The following is a 16,659-nucleotide window of genomic DNA, read 5'->3' as shown; positions in this document are numbered from 1 at the left end:
TGTAATAGTTAGTTTATGTTTTAGTATGAAAGTTTTTAGTCAGAAAAAAACAATATTAATTTGCAAACTTGCATGGAATTTTTTGTCAAATCCGACCCAAGCAAACAGTCAGTAGTGAAATGGTATAAGGTCCACGGCATTTTAAAATATCAAGTAATCCAGTTTTAGTATAAATGGCCCATAAATGTAAGCTTACTATCCTTCTAGGGTATTTGAGAACACCATTAGTATGAAATAGTGGGCTTAATTTGTTTGATGGGCTACTCAATTATTATATTTGAAAAAGTTTTTGTTGGCCCAAATATTCTGAGAGATACACAATACTGTTAAAAATTCACAATACTGTTAATTACATAGGCATCATCCTAAAACGACATTTAGAAAACCTAGCAAAAAGTTAAAATAAAGAGAAGAAGTTTTGTTAGCAGAGCGAGAACTGATTTTGGTTAATATATACTTCACAAGAACTTGATTTATATCAGTTAACTTTTTACATGTTTATTAGCTAATAATAGTACCTAATAAATAGCCTAATATTTGACTTTTAGTATATTGGCGGCAAAGTTTAGGAGGGGTTATTGGAACAGGAGTTTTTGTGGAGTTTGGTGATTCTACAAGTTGTGGAAATTTTTAAAGTTAAGTAGACTTAACAAATTTTATCATATACTTTTGTATAGATTTCCATAAGTTTTTATTGATTTGTTCATAATTCCATTGATTGTTATTATTTTATAAGGTAACAAATTAATGATGATACGACAAAGGAAAATGGAATAAGGTCCATTTTTGTTGTTAAAATAAACTTCAGAATTTCCGTTCACACAGTTGAAAGGGGTACCAAAATCATAAAGAAAACAAAAGTTGCAACCAATAGGTGCTGAAATAAAAAAAAAACAGAGCTTTTTTCAAAGCTGTTTCAGAAGATGAGAACGGCTTTAAACAAAACACCATCACTTACTGGTGCTTCTGAGAGCCATGCAGGTTACGAAGAACAAGAGGCTTCAAGTTGTATGCAGTGCCGGCTTAACATACGGGATGGTCAGTGCGACCGTCCCAGGGTCCTCCACTCTATTTTTTTTTTGATTTTTTGTTTTGCTAACATATAAAATTATATAAAAATATTAAATTTTTAATTTAGAAAGTATTATAAATGTATGATAATTATTATAAATATATGATAATGTGAAAGTTTGGAAGAAAAACTAAATAAAATAATTAATTTAATAGTATTTTAAAAATATTTTCTTCCAAATAATTTTTTTCTTCTAAATGTGGTTTTCAGAAAAAAATTGCCCATGAACTCCTAGTTACATTGAGCCGGCCCTGGTTGTATGCGAGCTTGTAACCATGAAGGGCCTGAGTGTGCCACATAAGATTATCAGAAGGTTTTGATTTGTGTGGTTGCATTATTCAGTTACGTGTGTTTGTGTGTTTTTACTACACAGATTCTATAAATCTTATGATTATACATGATATTCTCAAAGTTGAGTCTTATAAGTAAAAACAAAAGAAATTTGTATTCCAATAAGAATAGATTTTAATAGAATTGATAAATCAATGATAAGTAATCTTTTTTAATAACAAAAGATTTGAACGGAATTTAAAAGTCTTCACCCCAATAACAAAATATTTTACTAAGATTTTAAAAATCCATATACCAATAACAATGAAATCTCCAAATTTTATAATTCCATTAGAATTCCTTTACCAATAACCCCCTAATTTTAAGTTTAACTAACAAAAGGTCCAAATATTAATGAGTGAGGTGAACAAGGCCACAAGGGCCCTGAATAAAACAATCGAACCGGCCTTGTTATGCTAACCAGTAAAATTTTGTTACTGCTTATGACAAAAACGACGGAACAACAAAACATGTTAGGAAAGACAATCCAGTCACGTTATTAATAATGTACGTAACGCCTTGATCTTATCTCTGTCTGACAAGTACAAAAAGCACAGATCTTTTAATCCGATTCGGGAGAGAGAGAAACTTTGTAAAAAGCGAGATGGCGAAGAAGATAGGAGTGACGATGGAAGTCGGAAACGATGGTGTTGCTGTGATCACCATTTCCAATCCTCCCGTTAACTCTTTGGCCAGCCCAAGTAAATTAATTTAAAGCTGCCTACTTTTTGATCATTATCGATATGTTTATTTTGCTTTCTTTCTTAGCTGATTCTTTTTGGGAATTATTCAGTTATTTCTGGGTTGAAGGAGAAGTTTCAAGACGCGGATCAGAGGAATGATGTCAAGGCCATCGTCTTGACCGGTAAATTACACACAAAATTGAGTTTCTTTTTGTTTTAGATTTTGGGATCTTAAGTGTCGCTAAAGATTGAAAGTATTTGATCGTTATTTCAGGCAACGGTGGAAGATTCTCGGGTGGTTTCGACATCAATGTTTTCCAGCAAGTTCATAAGACTGGTAAAATGAAGTTCCTACCTTCTGTTGTAAGTTTTTATAGTAAAAATCCTGCTGTGTCCTGTGTTGTTGAGAATATCGGTTTCTTTGGGCAGGGGATATATCGCTTATGCCTGAAGTATCCATTGATCTTGTGTCCAACCTTATGGAAGGTATTTAAGCGTAACTTTGTTTTATTTTTATTTTTTTGAAGATATACACAACGTGAATATTGATACTGTTTTTTTCTGGTTAACAAAGACTCTAGGAAGCCGCTTGTTGCTGCTGTTGAAGGATTAGCTCTTGGTGGTGGTTTAGAACTGGCTATGGTAAACACTTTTCATGTTTTTTTTCGTAAGTTCTTTTCTTTCTTTTTTTTTGTGTTGATTTTTGTATCTCTCCTAATTCTTTAGGCGTGTCATGCTCGAGTTGCTGCCCCAAAAGCTCAGCTAGGCTTACCAGAGCTCACACTTGGAGTTATTCCAGGTTTTGGAGGTACGGACTTTGTGTTGTTCAGCTTGGTTTTCTTCTAAATAAACAAAGACACTTTTCTTTATCAATGGATACACCTTTCAATAATGATATAATTGTATGTCTATGAAGGTACGCAACGTCTTCCAAGATTAGTAGGCCTTGCAAAAGCAACCGATATGATCCTGGTATGGATGGCGTTTCTCGGCATTTTACCAACAGTTTTGTTTCCAAGCTTGCTGCTTGGCTGAGAATTTTGTTACATTTTGCAGCTTTCCAAGTCGATATCGTCAGAGGAAGGGCATATGCTGGGTCTCGTTGATGCTTTGGTGCCGCCTGGAGATTTGTTGACCACGTCCAGGAAGTGGGCTCTAGACATTGCACTTGGACGTAAACCCCTTTTGCGTTCACTGCACAGGACCGACAAAATTGGCTCTTTATCTGAAGCTCGTGCTGTGTTGAAGAATACAAGACAGCTAGCCAAGAAGATAGCTCCGAATATGCCTCAGCACCATGCTTGCATTGATGTCATTGAAGAAGGTATCGTCCATGGAGGATATAGTGGCGTTCTCAAGGTAACACTGACACTGTCTTCTGGTTTCTTTTAATTTGTTTAATAGCTCTGTCATAAATCATTTGCTACTAGTTTGTACGTTGTTAATGACTTCTTGATTCACTATGCAGGAAGCAGAAGTTTTCAAGCAATTAGTAATGTCAGACACTGCTAAGGCTCTTGTTCATGTTTTCTTCGCACAGCGTGCAACATCAAAGGTGAGATAGGCCAAACCTTTAACTTCTCCTAAAGCTACAGTTTCTTTAGGATTAAACTGCACTGCGTTTGTTGCTCATAGTACTTCTTGTTTCCACCTTTAACCTTCATCCGGAGTATCTTTTAAAACACTTTTTAGGTGCCTAATGTAACTGACGTTGGATTGAAACCGAGGCCGATGAAAAAAGTTGCAGTTATCGGTGGAGGTCTGATGGGTTCTGGTATCGCTACCGCTCTACTTCTAAGCAATACAAGAGTTGTGCTCAAAGAAATAAATCCAGAATACCTTCAGAAAGGACTAAAATCTGTTGAAGGTTCTTATCTTATCCAGAACATATCCAGTTACTATATAATAGAAGTATATATCTTGGTAATATAAGATTGTTCTCAGATGGTATGTTGTATTTCGGAGTATACTTTACAGCCCTTAGAAGTTAGAAAGGTGTATAGACACTTAATAGATTATATGGTTATTACTTTTGTTTTTTCTTGTAACAGCAAATCTCAAAAGCTTGGTGTCTAGGGGAAAGCTGACACAAGACAAAGCAGGAAAGGCCCTCTCGTTGCTCAAGGGGGCACTCGATTACGCAGAATTCAAAGATGTGGACATGGTCATAGAGGTATGCCTTACTGTTATCTGTCTTTCTCTTTGGTTTCAAGTTCTAAGAGAGGATCAACATGTGTATAAATATTTCCTCTGACTATAAGGTGTTGCTTCTGGTGTGAATTTTCAGGCAGTGATTGAAAACATTGAGTTGAAACAAAAGATATTCAAAGAAATCGAAGAGATATGTCCACCACATTGTATTTTGGCGAGCAACACATCTACTATCGACCTCAACGTAATTGGGGAAAAAACTAACTCAAAAGATCGCATAGTTGGCGCACATTTCTTCAGGTTCATATTCAATGTCACAGAAGATTTTTATGATTTTCGTATTTTCAATGTAAATAACAGAGGTTTGTCTGTTTTTACAGCCCGGCACATATTATGACCCTTCTCGAGATAGTTCGTACAGAGAATACTTCTGCTCAGGTGATCCTGGATCTCATGGCGCTTGGAAAGGCCATAAAGAAAGTCCCCGTTGTGGTTGGAAACTGCATAGGCTTTGCAGTGAACAGGACATTCTTTCCGTATACACAAGGTGCTCATATGTTGGTCAATCTAGGTGTTGACTTGTTCAGAGTCGACAGCGTTATCACCTCTTTTGGCTTGCCATTGGGTCCTTTCCAGTAAATCTCTCCTTCATTATTGATTTTACCTACACTTTTTGAATGTGTATGTGTTGCGGTATGACTGACTGTCTCGGAAACTGAAGAAAGCTTTACTTGGCAGGCTAGGTGATTTGGCTGGACACGGGATTGGAATGGCAGTTAAGGAGATATATGCCAAGGTCTATGGTGACCGAATGTTTCAGTCTCCATTGACAGAGCTTCTGGTTAAGAGCGGACGAAATGGTGTGTCATTTGCTCTTACAACTTCTCCATCTGTCCACTTTTTTAACATTCTGCTGCTTCAGGCAAAATCAACGGGAGAGGATACTATATTTACGAAAAGGGAAGCAAACCAAAGCCTGATTCATCAGTGCTTTCAGTTGTTGAGGAATCGAGGAAACTTACCAATATCATGCCCGGTGGGAAGGTAAGAACAAAAATAATGTCTTTTATTATTTGGTATTGTTGGAAGTTAATGAACCCTTCCTTGTCTTTTCTTCTGCAGCCTATATCAGTAACTGATAAAGAAATTGTAGAGATGATCTTGTTCCCTGTGGTTAACGAGGCGTGCCGTGTCCTAGATGAAGGAGTTGTGATCCGAGCCTCAGACTTGGACGTTGCATCTGTCCTTGGAATGAGTTTTCCTTCTTACCGGTAAGAATCCTAATGCCCTGATCTTATTGGTTTTCTTTTTCATCTTGTTGAGTCTTTTCTGCTCATTTGCTATTAAGTCAATGTTTAAACTTTAAACAAGCAAAGCTTTTTCCTTTGTTTTTGTCTGTCACTAAAAAGTTGGTGATTATCATTTGTTTTTCTTTGTTGCAGCGGGGGAATTGTTTTCTGGGCAGACACGGTTGGACCTAAGTACATATATGAAAGGCTCAAGAGATTGTCCGAGACTTATGGAGGTTTTTTCAAACCATCGAGGTATCTGGAGGAAAGGGCAATGAATGGAATGCTTCTGGTAAAGTCTCTCTCAACTTTCTTTTACATGTTATGATGTCACAAGAGAACACAGTTCCCTTATTTACATATCGATTGAAGGCGAGGATAAAATTTAGGGTGAATGATCACATGGATTCATCTGCTACAAATCACTGGTTAACAATGGATCTTAGATTCAATCTCCACACAGAGTTAGAGATGTAACCAGTATCCTGAGACTAAGTTTAGCATTGACCCATGTAGGTTTTGTTTTGTAATTTGGTTAGAACAAAAAAAAATTAGACGCTAAGGTTGCTAATAAATCAATAGATAACCAGTCTTTTCTTTGCGCTGTAATTCATGATGGAACTCTGGTCTTTGACTGCAGAGTGAACCTAAGGCGTCCAGGTCTCGAATGTGAATGCACAAACAAGAAGGGGAGCTTAAAAGTAATCAGCAAATAAAACGTCAGAAACAACTATATGGAGAGGTTGAAAGTGTTAAGTCACTAAATGAGAGAATAAATCACTCTCTATTGTTAATTCTCGAAGCAACAGTTAATAAGGTGTTTTGTTTTAACTTTTAAGCACTTGAAAAGACGAATATGTTCTTCATAAAACTTTTGTAGCGACTTCATTCTCATGTAATTGTTCGAATGGTTAAGAATATAGTAAAACTACCTAGTGCAGATATATAAACTTAGTTGTTTTGGTCAAAGAGAATATTATCTCATTTACATCTTTTGTAAAATCGGGACTTTATTATTATGTTACTCTCTAATGTTACAGAAGTTGAAAGAGAACCTCAGACATAATAAACAAGCATGTTGCAGCAACTAAAACCATCAACAGAACACAAGAAAACTATCAAGTAATGATAAATATAACTCGTGTAGTAAAGAAACAAAGCTCTCCAAAAATCTGCAAGAGGCTTTTAAAGAGGAGACAATAAAAATTATGGTAACATTACCTCGGAAAATGAGGCAGTTGTGAGGTAGATTTCAGCTTTGTTGTCTATGTTCTCTCTGGTAAGCTATTGTTGTCCTAAGTAGGGTGTAATTTATTGATTCTGAGGGTCTTTCTTCTCCGGTAAAGCTGGAGGTTTATGAGGAGGATGCTGCTGAGTGGTTGAGGTATTAGTTGTGGTCGTTGGCTGCAACGGCTGTGGTTTGCTGAGTGTAGGTTGAGCAGTGGTTCGTGAAGCTCCATTCACAACTGGTGGTATTTGCTGAATCCCATTCTCGGTTTTCACTGCTGCAGTTGCAGTTGCGGTTGGGGGTGACTGTATATGCCTTCTTGCTAAATATGAACACTTTGATTCTGCAAACCAAAAAAATTATCTAAAATTAGAGAAGGTTTAACCATAAGTTGTGCGGGAAGCACTAGAAACAACAGTACCTTTTATTTCTGCGTAAGAGATAAGTCTGCTAAGGCAATCTCTGAATTTGGTTAATACCGCTCTCTCCTGCTCTGCGTAAATCTCTGACTGCTCCTGTGAGTTTGTTCTGCAGCCACCGGGATCCACTGAACCATTAGGTTCAGCTGCTGCTACCATGAAGATAGTGTCCTGTTCATCACACATCAGAGCCATAGTTGCTGGGGATAGTGGCTTTCCTTTAGAGGCATCGGCGCCATCCGAATTGGAACCCTCTGGTCCAGACTTATCAGCTGCAACCATCTCAACATCTTTATTCCCTTGGGAGTTATCTTGTGCAGAAGAAGCTAAAGAAGCTTCTGTTTCATTTCTTTCATCTAAGAAAACAATTAAGGGAAGATCAATGAATAATACACAAATAGAGCTAAAACCTCAGCAAAATACAGAGCTTTTCACTCAGAGCTTCACCTGTTAATGTCTTTGCTGCTTCTCCGGCTACAGCAACCAAGACAGAGCAAAGAGCTTTCACATCCTGTGGTTGGATTATATCTGCTAAGAGAGACCTTCAAAAAATATATAACATAAATTCAGTTTTATGAAGCTCGTTGGATCAGCTATATAACTTGTCAACCCCATAAACTTCACCTATATACAAACTTTGATGGAGCTGCCGATGAATTGCCACCAGGCCGAGAAACAGTTGCTGGAGATGTACCTGTGGTTCTTCCATTATTTGCCTAAATACCAAGAAAGGGAACTTTTTTTCAGTTCCATAAATGGTTACAAAAAGCACATACGGACTAAATTGGGAACTTGCAAACCTGTGGAAACTGGCCAAGTCGATGAGTAGATGAATCTTTGGTTGTTTGGTTGAAAGAAATATCATGACCTTTCCTTCTCTTAGGTGCTGGGGAAGGAGCAAAGCCAGAGGAGCCAACCGCTCCAGTAATGGCTGCATTTGCTGCTTGTTGGAGATAAGCCATGTTGTTGGCATGTTCACCGTGAAACAGAGCTTGTCTCTCCTCACTTCCGTCAAAGTTTTTGCAATCCAAGCATTTGCAGTTCTCGGAACAAAGAATGTTGGCTTGAAAGCACTCGCAATACTTCTTAAGGCATCCTGATTTCTTGCAGTGACATCCTTTGTTGTGTTTCCCTAACAACACAACTTCACCAATCTCCTCCTGCCAAAAAGACAAATACAACAGTTTTTAAGCATCTTCCAACAACTGAGAATGTAAATGCTTTTGATAATCCTCAAAAACAACGGTACCCTTTTATCCCTGACACCATGTGGACTGCTAGCAATTTTAGGCCTGAAAGCATTTGGATTCCGCTCCAGAGTTGCTTCAACAGCATCTCGTCTTGCAGGTTCGTTGTCAACGTTGTTGAAACAATTGACACAGTTACAACCATCACAGTATGTCCCGGACGCAAAGCATTCACAGTACCTGAAAAGGTACAGAGCAGAGTGTATGTAAGCACAAAAGTTAAACCTAACCAGAACCTAATAACTTCACAATTAAAAGACAGATAAAGGAAATAGATATGAACAGAAAAATAGGTATCAGAAGAAAGGGAAGGGAAGAGATATACAGTTTCAAGCAGCGAGAGTGTTTGCAGTTACACTGCTTCTTCTTTTGAGGGGTACCATCTCTACCTTCCACAATAGGCGGCCTCGGTCTAGATATTGGAGACTCCGGCTTTCTGCACCAAAAATTGAAAAAAAAAAACAAAGGTTGAAAATTCGAAAATCTTTTTTAGAGTTGTAACAAAGCTTTACTCTTTGGACAAAGAAAAACAATCAAACTATTTTTCACGAAATAGTTTTGAAAGGTTGAAGATTTTAATTTTCAAAATCAAAAGATTTGATTTTTTCTTCAAAAAAAAAGAAAATTCATTTCAAACACTAGTAGTCGAAGAAGGAAGCAATTAGATAAAAAAAAAACTTACGGAAGCCTGATTGGCGCGTTAAGGATTTGTGCCTGTGACGGCTGATTAGTCGTCACCACGTGCAACGTCGGTCGTCCCACCGGATGAAGCCGCGACGCCATCGGTGAAGGAACGGAGGGAGTGACGATGTTCGTAGTAGCGACGACAGCAGTAGGTTTAGACAGTGAATTTCCACCAGTGAAGTCGAGTTGCCTCGCTGGCGTCTTCCCCGGGAAACTAGACTCGTCAGTTACATCTTCCTTTTTTGGCGGGAATTCGCCTCCTCCTCCTCCTCCGCCGCCGCCGCCCTCACTCATATCAAAATTTTCGAATCTCCCCACACAAAATTTCCTTTTCTATCTTCCCCCGAAGAAAGAGACAATTGATACAGATCAGCTCAAAGCAACACACAGAGAGAACCCAGATCCGTATCCCCCCCCCCCACGGGAAAAGAATCGGAACCGATTCGACGGCGGCTGATAAAGCTCAGGACTTTGAATTTGATCCGCGGTGATAAGCTTTTGAGAGAGAGATGGGAGAGAATTAGGGTTTTAGCTGACGGAGACGAAGAAGAGGGAGAAGCAAGTCGAGAAGGATACTTCCGGTTTTGTTCTTCTTCTTCTTCCACACAGCATCTCTCCTCCTCCCTCTTTCTAACATGTTTTTGAAATTTCAATTTTCCTTAATTATATTCGACGGTCCGATTTGCGCGGCGTTTTGATCGTGCGGTTTGTGTCCAATACGGTGATCCAACGATTTGAATTCATAAAAAGCTTTATGTTTCGCCGTTTCTCCACCGTTCGATCGTCTCTGAATACAAAATTTATCTAAAAGACCTTTAAAATGTGCTTAATCTAGATATCTACCACTCGTGAACCGACACGTAGACAGGCCTCTCGTCACTCTCACCGTCGAGTTTTGGAAGTAGGAAAATGAGAGAAGCGATATTTCGATTTCGCCCCGGGACTTGTTTTTTTCTTCTTCTTCTTTTGCACAATTAGGACAAAAATTCGCTAACATTTCGAATTTAGAACAAAAGAATCTAAGGTGTAATACAAAGGTCCCTTTGATTTTCAGGGAAAATTTTTGAACTGTCTAAACCATGTTTTCCCAAGACATGCACTGTTCTGTATATCAGTAAGCGTTTCTCATCCTGTCTCTGTCGCTACCACCACGCTGATCGTCTCTCCCTCCTCTCTCAAAGTAACTATCACGGCGGTAATCTCTTAGCGGTGGTGGAGGGCCTCTCATTGGCGTTGGAGGGTTGTATCTCGATGGCGGCGATCTGCTCCTCTCTCTTGAATGTCGTCCCCATCCGCCACCACGAGGTGGACGTCTCTCATAGTGAGGTTGTTCCGGGACCCAGTCAGATGCTAATCTTCTGTCAGGAGGATACTGGAGGTTTGAGTAACGCAGGCGGTCTCCTCCTTCTCTGTCTCTGTCTCTCCATGTGGGATGGTCAAGCCTTGGTGGCAGGTGGCCTCTAGGGTAGCCACGTGGAGGAGACCTGTAGCCATAAAAGTCTCTTCTTGGGGAGAGATACATGGGAGGAGAAGGAGGCGGTGGAGGAGTATTGGGAGGTGCATAGCGACGCCTCTTGCACTTGAAGCAGCAATCTCGCCTCGCAAAGTTCAAGTTTCTGCATCTGTATTCATAACAAAACAAAAAGCCATACACAAATGAAATCCAGAAACTTGTGTAGATTGTAAAGATATGGCTAAAACAAAACGTCTCAAGAGTTATAATACAACTTACAAGGGATCTAAACAGTACCAATCTCCATCTCTTGGCTGGACTTTTGAGTAATTGTTGTTGTTCCTGCCCATGCCATCGCTTTTAAAAGCAGGTTCAGGCCCATCAAAACGACGACTAACTCTAGCATGGGGTGGTGAATAGTCCCTGTATCTCCCAGATGATTCCTTTCTACTGCTGAAATCTCGGCCACCACGAAGCAGAGCACCTGAATGATTAAGATCAGAGCCATGTGGGTGGTGATCTTCAAAAGGACGACGGGGTGGTGGTGAGCTAGAACTTGCACGAGTTCTATGTCCTACACACACACAAAAAAAAAAAATAGAAAACAGTGAAAAAATGTGAAATGACAAGGCAGTGCCAAGAATTATCAGTGCATACACCAAATACATGAGAAAAGGGAAGGTTGTTATGCAAACTGTAGCCAGCGTGTTAAAACCTCAAAGACTAACGCTATAAGTGTAACTGTACTCTTAGCAATAAAATCAAAATACAGCAGCCATGAACTTTCAACATACACTACTACTAATTCATAAAACTTAAAAAAAAACTCGCAATTCATAAAATCGAAACCATAACCAAAAAGAAAAAAAAGAGGACTGAGATGGGGATGCACATTAAATGTAGGAAGAGAGATACGAACCATTCTCACCCTTATGACGATCCGAGTGTGGCCGGTCAGCACGAGAGTCCTCTCCGGCGGCGTCTTGGCGGTCGCCTTCTCCGTCGTAGCTACCGGATGGACGCACGACGACACTGCTGATGTGAGGCGGGTGATGCTGCCTCGTCTCATCTCTTTCGTTTGACCCCATTTCTCTCCGATTCTCAAGGCCCCGTTTCACCCCAAACCAAAAAAAAACAAAAACCCTAAGCGAGTGTGCGATAGAAGCTGGAAAAACTATCGTTAATTTATCTTTTGGCCTCTCAGCTTTAGTCTGATTTCTAAAATAACCCCTTAATTTTATTATTTAACATTCTAGTCCCATAGACTGAAAAAAGCTGATTATCAACGTGATATTTTCTACAAGATGAATGCAGAAACTAGTTTTTGACTCATTGAACCCATCATCTGATGACCATGAAAAGAGCAAGTTATTACACAGTAAAAAAAAAATGCATAACACAGATAATACAAAGCTTTTTATAGGCTCTTTAGCTTGGATTGTAAAATGTAACTGTTTTCTATTCCAGAGACATAATACACAACAACCAATCTTCTTGTCACAGCAGACGGATTCAGGGGAGCAGGCTGATCAAGATTCTCAATCATGGACCCCGGCCAAAATGTTAATCCATCTGTGGAAAGGAAACATCAGATATAACACACAAAACTGAGATCAATGATGAGACACAAGGCGCAAAAGAAAAAGAAAAAACAGCAAACGATTCAAAAAGCTTACTTAAAAATACTCCAACTAAAAGTTTCTTAGTGGTTGTTGAATCCTGGCTAGGCCTATTAGTATTAAAGACACACATATCTGTACGAAGGAGAAAGAGGCAAAGCTTTTTACCGCCTACCTTAAAAAGCCATAAAGGTTCAGGGGAACTCTATTGTGAATCCACTACTTGTAGGCTTCACATTCACTGGACCAAAGCCGTCAAAATCTGAATCTGAATCCATTTCTCTGTAACCATCCCACTTCCTAGGAGAATCCTCCTCATCTGGCCCACTCATTGCCGGAGGCACATATAGCTCTGAAACTGGAACAGGAAGAGGCTCTTCCTTAAAATATTTATCATTCAACAACTCCACAGCAGTAGCTCTACTAGCTGGATCGTAACAGATAAGCTTCTTGAGCAGCGCTATCACATCCCCTGAATGGTTGGGAAGACACCCTTCTATACCAAGAGGAGACTCCACTTTAGCAAACGAGATAGACTTGTAGTCTGGAAGATCGACACAGCCCGGCCAAACCTCTTCGTCTAAATTCCCCAGCACGTTGGTCACTCTGCTGATCTGATCAATATCCGAAACTCCAGGGAACAACGGCTCCAGAGACAAGAGTTCCGCGAACACGCAACCAAGCGACCACAGATCGATCTCAAGCCCATACACCGTAGACCCGTAAAGAAGCTCCGGTGGTCTAAACCATCTGGTCCCCACGCAAGACGTCATCAAACCTTCTCCGCCTCCGTCCAACGCCTCCTCATCAGCAGCATCGTAAGCAAAAGAGTTCCTCCCGAAATCATCATCCATTTCACTGACGGTACACGTCGCGAGACAAGACGCGTCTCCGTCAGGCACGTTCGAGTCCTTATCTGTGTCGTCGTCGTATCTCACAACCTGCTTAGCCTTGAGCTCTTCCACCTGCCGAAAGTACTCGTCTTTACTCAACACTTCCTGTTCTCCCTGAGACGAGTTCACATAATCAGGAATCACTTCCGGTGGCTCCCTGCTGGCTTCTTCAAGTTGGTTCTCATCTGTGGCGACGACATCAGGCTCCATTAGTATCCTAGCCTGTAAAAACAAACACACACTTGATTCAAAGATCGAAACTTTATAATAAGGGTAAACTAAATTGATTAAAAGATCGAAACTTTACAACAAGGGTACAACTAAATTTGATGAAAAGATGGAAACTTTAACAAATCACCTGACCAAAATCAGCAAGCTTGAGCACTCCATCATCACCTACCAACATATTCCCAGGCTTTAAATCTCTGTGAACGATCAGATTCCGATGACAAGCATCAACGCCATTGAGAATCTGAACCATCCATCTCTTGATCTCCCCAACGGAGAGCCCATCCCCTTTATTCTTCTTCCTCCTCTTGGCGTCACGGATCACCGCGGAGAGATCAGACCTGAGGAACTCGAGGACGATCACTGCGTTCTCGTCCTCGCGCCAGAAGTACTCGTGCATAGCGACGACGTTGGGAGATCCGTGGAGGATCGATAGGGCGTCGATCTCCCGGAAGGCCGATTGGTAGTCGAAGATCTCTTTGAGAGCGACGGTGAGACCGTCGGAGATGCGGCGAGCTCGGTACACGTCGGCGTAGGCTCCGGATCCGACTCGCTCGAAGATCTCGTACTTGGCGATTACCTCCGGCCGGGTGTGGATGCTCCAGCTGCTCGCCGGCTGTTTATCCATCGCCTTGTGCTTCCTGCCGGCGTCGTTCTTTTTTCGGACAGAACCTCCTTTTCCCGATTTAACGACGATGATGAAAGAACATACTAACGAATTACTCAGAGTGGTGAATTACGTATATGCCCTGCTAGTTCCCATTCCTTTGGTTTTTTTCTTTTGCGAAATTACTATCCGGTCCTTGGAGCAAGTTATCAACTGAACTATTTGTGCAACTTTTTTCTGAACTGACTATTTGTGTAACTATTGTTTTTTTTTGGTAAAATTGTGTAACTATTGTTGGATTTATGTACTTTGATTATTTAGATTTATGAACATGATGTATAAGAACATTAGTTTGCGGAGATGGACATTTCTGCTTTTGGTTTGGTGCTGTTTAGTTTGGTTTTAGTGTCCCCTAAATACTCCTTTCACCTCTGGGTTGTGATGCAACAAAGACGACCAACAGCTGATCAGATGCAGAAATGGAACGTCGATGCTGACCCGTTGTGTATCCTTTGCAAATCAAGTGCTGAAACTCACTCACACCTTTTTTTTTTTTGAATTTTCTTACTCATCAGGTGTATGGGAGGGAACTAATCAAAGGGATTTTGGGAGATAAATTCTCTTCAGCATGGAGTGATATTGTGACACTGAACACTGATACATCTCTCACTAAGACAGAACTGTTTCCTCCCTGCCGGCAACAGGAAAGAACGCTCTCCATGATGCTCTACAAGCTTGGTTTGGCACAAGGATTTAGTTGCAGATTTCTTTATTTGTTCATTCTTTAAAACAGTCATAACATAGTTGCATTTGATGTAAAACATAATTTGACTGAATAAATTTTACATTCATTCAAAAAAAAAAAAAAAAAAATGATGATGATGATACAGAACGATGCAAACATTGTTAAACAACAACACAGAGTATTACTGGAATCAGCAGAAGTCTACACAACACAAGAGAAGAAAAGGATAACAGAGAGAAAGGAACTTCACATACAAATAAGAGAGAACCAACAGTTCCCTTATCTTTTAATAGTTGCAATTCTTCAACCTACAAAAATACCAATAAACCGACCAGAGAGAGAGACAGACAATGTTGTTGTAACTTTTTCACTTGAGTTATGTCCTAAGCAGTGGCGCAGCCTCCACAGACAATGCTCCTGAATATTATAAACCCTTGTTTGTAAGCTTTTTACTGCAACCTCTCATCACAGAGTGGAAAACAAGAAGATACAATAATATTTAGGAAGGGCTTACGCAAAGGAGCAACCGGATCTTCTGTGTTTCTTCTTATTCCCAGTGACCTCTTTCCTCCTTGGAGGCTGGAGAACCACTTTGATCGCTGTGTCAAACACTGCTTTCACATTCTACAACAAAAAGACCCCAAGGCAAAAGGTTCTGACATTTGTTTATATTCACCAAAACAATTCTCTTTTTTTTTTGAGTCTTTGTTTCTGAAAATAACTTTTGACTTTATTACCTGTTGAGTTTTGGAACTGCACTCGATGTAAGCAGCTGCACCGATTTGCTTCCTCAATTCCTCTCCCTGAGTAGAGGTAATGACATTGGTGTGATCTGCCAGGTATCCCTTATCATCACGGAGATCTTAAAGAACACAAACCACAACGCAATGTATCAGCAAAGAGATGAAATTCAAAAATAGAAAAAAAAAAAGTTTCTGCAAGAACAACATTAGAAAAAAATGAACTTACCTAGCTTTGTACCAACAAGGACTATAGGAACATTTGGCGCAAACCTACGAAGTTCAGGCATCCACTATATAAAAAAAAAAACACAAACAATCAGATTCAGAACATGAATACACAAAAAAATTCACAACCAATAGATGCTCCAATGCAAAGAGAAATTAAAAAAAAAAACATATATATACCTTCTTAAGTACATTCTCGTAGCTAGCCTTGCTGATAAGAGAAAAGGCCAAGACGAAGATATCGGCTCCTCTGTAACTCAATGGCCTCAACCTACTGTAATCTTCTTGACCTGAACAACAACTATTTCTGTGAGATTATAAAAGAGGGAAAAGACTCATGCAAATGTCATTAACTTGAGTTCTTAAGCTTAATGGTTTTTGTATTTTGTCTTTACCAGCAGTGTCCCATAGGCCTAGATTCACGATTTGACCATCCACGGAGACATTGGCACTGAAGTTGTCGAATACAGTCGGTATATAATCCTGAACAAAACAACAAGAATCATGAGGAGGAGACATGAGAATATATATAACCCCACAGAATACACTAGATCTCTACCTAAAGAGTTTAAAAAAGCTTAAACCTTTGAAACCCAGCAAGAAAAATTAAAGCTTTACAATGGAAAAAATGAAAAAATAAAGGAAACAAACTCTCACAGTGGGAAACTTGTTGCTCGTGTAACAGATAAGCATACATGTCTTCCCCACAGCTCCGTCTCCAACAGTAACACATTTAATGAACTTTGAAGCACTCATTGTCTCTTTTAGTAATGAACCACAGAATCAAAACCCCCTAGAAGAAAATTAAAGAAGAAGAGTGCTGCTGGAGATAAGCTTTACAAGAGTGTGAATTTCGATATGTTGTTAGAGAGAAATTGAATGTTTGTATAGAGAGAAGAGGAGAGAGTTAAATGTGTCGGATTCTCAGGTTTCGTCCTAGTCAATACTTCTCTCTAAAAAGGGTCATACTTTATTGTCCCTCTCAATAAATTTCAAAAACTTAGGAAAAATGAATTAACAATATTTTAAAGAAAAATGATTTG

At 39.6% G+C, this 16,659-nt stretch overlaps 5 protein-coding genes across 7 annotated transcripts; 1 reads left to right on the top strand and 4 right to left on the bottom strand.

The window, feature by feature from the left end:
- The first annotated feature begins 1,921 nt into the window (after positions 1-1,921).
- On the top strand, positions 1,922-6,475 carry LOC108841906 (peroxisomal fatty acid beta-oxidation multifunctional protein AIM1). Its single transcript, XM_018614689.2, has 18 exons — positions 1,922-2,103; positions 2,196-2,267; positions 2,360-2,422; positions 2,515-2,571; positions 2,660-2,727; positions 2,812-2,893; positions 3,002-3,057; positions 3,142-3,444; positions 3,554-3,640; positions 3,778-3,952; positions 4,137-4,258; positions 4,373-4,536; positions 4,617-4,871; positions 4,975-5,096; positions 5,159-5,280; positions 5,359-5,507; positions 5,679-5,817; positions 6,166-6,475. Exons 1-18 carry the CDS (start codon positions 2,007-2,009, stop codon positions 6,196-6,198), a joined length of 2,166 nt encoding a protein of 721 aa, XP_018470191.2. The 5' UTR covers positions 1,922-2,006; the 3' UTR covers positions 6,199-6,475.
- Positions 6,476-6,517: 42 nt separating this feature from the next.
- Positions 6,518-9,732, bottom strand: LOC108841907 (protein tesmin/TSO1-like CXC 5). Its single transcript, XM_018614690.2, has 8 exons — positions 9,102-9,732; positions 8,745-8,855; positions 8,422-8,599; positions 7,973-8,332; positions 7,797-7,888; positions 7,620-7,714; positions 7,175-7,528; positions 6,518-7,096 (listed from the first exon to the last, which is right to left on the bottom strand). Exons 1-8 carry the CDS (start codon positions 9,395-9,397, stop codon positions 6,837-6,839), a joined length of 1,746 nt encoding a protein of 581 aa, XP_018470192.2. The 5' UTR covers positions 9,398-9,732; the 3' UTR covers positions 6,518-6,836.
- A 357-nt stretch (positions 9,733-10,089) lies between these two features.
- Positions 10,090-11,722, bottom strand: LOC108841909 (uncharacterized). Of its 2 annotated transcripts, none has more exons than XM_018614692.2 (3): positions 11,476-11,722; positions 10,836-11,130; positions 10,090-10,725 (listed from the first exon to the last, which is right to left on the bottom strand). In XM_018614692.2, exons 1-3 carry the CDS (start codon positions 11,642-11,644, stop codon positions 10,215-10,217), a joined length of 975 nt encoding a protein of 324 aa, XP_018470194.2. In that variant the 5' UTR covers positions 11,645-11,722; the 3' UTR covers positions 10,090-10,214. The 2 variants fall into 2 exon arrangements, with proteins under 2 accessions (XP_018470194.2, XP_018470195.2); XM_018614693.2 differs by having other exon boundaries at positions 11,485-11,722.
- Positions 11,723-11,865: 143 nt separating this feature from the next.
- Positions 11,866-13,997, bottom strand: LOC130494554 (cyclin-dependent kinase F-1-like). Of its 2 annotated transcripts, none has more exons than XR_008942728.1 (3): positions 13,427-13,997; positions 12,233-13,290; positions 11,866-12,128 (listed from the first exon to the last, which is right to left on the bottom strand). XR_008942728.1 is itself a non-coding variant. In XM_057003321.1 (3 exons), exons 1-2 carry the CDS (start codon positions 13,922-13,924, stop codon positions 12,370-12,372), a joined length of 1,419 nt encoding a protein of 472 aa, XP_056859301.1. In that variant the 5' UTR covers positions 13,925-13,997; the 3' UTR covers positions 11,866-12,128; positions 12,351-12,369. The 2 variants fall into 2 exon arrangements, 1 of the variants encoding a protein (XP_056859301.1); XM_057003321.1 differs by having other exon boundaries at positions 12,351-13,290.
- A 707-nt stretch (positions 13,998-14,704) lies between these two features.
- LOC130508099 (rac-like GTP-binding protein ARAC7) lies at positions 14,705-16,604 on the bottom strand. The gene is made up of 7 exons (XM_057003322.1): positions 16,274-16,604; positions 16,012-16,099; positions 15,797-15,906; positions 15,618-15,681; positions 15,386-15,510; positions 15,163-15,272; positions 14,705-15,065 (listed from the first exon to the last, which is right to left on the bottom strand). Exons 1-7 carry the CDS (start codon positions 16,370-16,372, stop codon positions 15,032-15,034), a joined length of 630 nt encoding a protein of 209 aa, XP_056859302.1. The 5' UTR covers positions 16,373-16,604; the 3' UTR covers positions 14,705-15,031.
- Between the last annotated feature and the right edge of the window lie 55 nt (positions 16,605-16,659).

Source organism: Raphanus sativus, chromosome 2 (assembly GCF_000801105.2).
Source record: "Raphanus sativus cultivar WK10039 chromosome 2, ASM80110v3, whole genome shotgun sequence".
Classification (NCBI taxonomy): Eukaryota; Viridiplantae; Streptophyta; class Magnoliopsida; order Brassicales; family Brassicaceae; genus Raphanus; species Raphanus sativus.
This window is presented reverse-complemented; position numbering and strand designations above follow the sequence as displayed.

What these genes read in the sequence shown, in the direction of transcription:
- LOC108841907 (XM_018614690.2), bottom strand. Translation starts at nt 9,397, where the DNA reads ATGAGTGAGGGCGGCGGCGGCGGAGGAGGAGGAGGAGGCGAATTCCCG. An exon ending in AACGCGCCAATCAGGCTTCC is followed by an intron (nt 8,856 to 9,101) that starts GTAAGTTTTTTT and finishes TTTTTGGTGCAG; the next exon opens with AAAGCCGGAGTCTCCAATAT. An exon ending in CCATCAAAGTTTGTATATAG is followed by an intron (nt 7,715 to 7,796) that starts GTGAAGTTTATG and finishes TATTTTTTGAAG; the next exon opens with GTCTCTCTTAGCAGATATAA.
- LOC130494554 (XM_057003321.1), bottom strand. Translation starts at nt 13,924, where the DNA reads ATGGATAAACAGCCGGCGAGCAGCTGGAGCATCCACACCCGGCCGGAG. An exon ending in AGCTTGCTGATTTTGGTCAG is followed by an intron (nt 13,291 to 13,426) that starts GTGATTTGTTAA and finishes TTGTTTTTACAG; the next exon opens with GCTAGGATACTAATGGAGCC.
- LOC130508099 (XM_057003322.1), bottom strand. Translation starts at nt 16,372, where the DNA reads ATGAGTGCTTCAAAGTTCATTAAATGTGTTACTGTTGGAGACGGAGCT. An exon ending in AGGCCTATGGGACACTGCTG is followed by an intron (nt 15,907 to 16,011) that starts GTAAAGACAAAA and finishes GTTGTTGTTCAG; the next exon opens with GTCAAGAAGATTACAGTAGG. An exon ending in AGATCCGGTTGCTCCTTTGC is followed by an intron (nt 15,066 to 15,162) that starts GTAAGCCCTTCC and finishes TATAATATTCAG; the next exon opens with GAGCATTGTCTGTGGAGGCT.
- LOC108841906 (XM_018614689.2), top strand. Translation starts at nt 2,007, where the DNA reads ATGGCGAAGAAGATAGGAGTGACGATGGAAGTCGGAAACGATGGTGTT. An exon ending in GTGGTTTAGAACTGGCTATG is followed by an intron (nt 2,728 to 2,811) that starts GTAAACACTTTT and finishes CTAATTCTTTAG; the next exon opens with GCGTGTCATGCTCGAGTTGC. An exon ending in GGTTAAGAGCGGACGAAATG is followed by an intron (nt 5,097 to 5,158) that starts GTGTGTCATTTG and finishes CTGCTGCTTCAG; the next exon opens with GCAAAATCAACGGGAGAGGA.
- LOC108841909 (XM_018614692.2), bottom strand. Translation starts at nt 11,644, where the DNA reads ATGGGGTCAAACGAAAGAGATGAGACGAGGCAGCATCACCCGCCTCAC. An exon ending in TCGTCATAAGGGTGAGAATG is followed by an intron (nt 11,131 to 11,475) that starts GTTCGTATCTCT and finishes GTGTGTGTGTAG; the next exon opens with GACATAGAACTCGTGCAAGT. An exon ending in TGGTACTGTTTAGATCCCTT is followed by an intron (nt 10,726 to 10,835) that starts GTAAGTTGTATT and finishes TTATGAATACAG; the next exon opens with ATGCAGAAACTTGAACTTTG.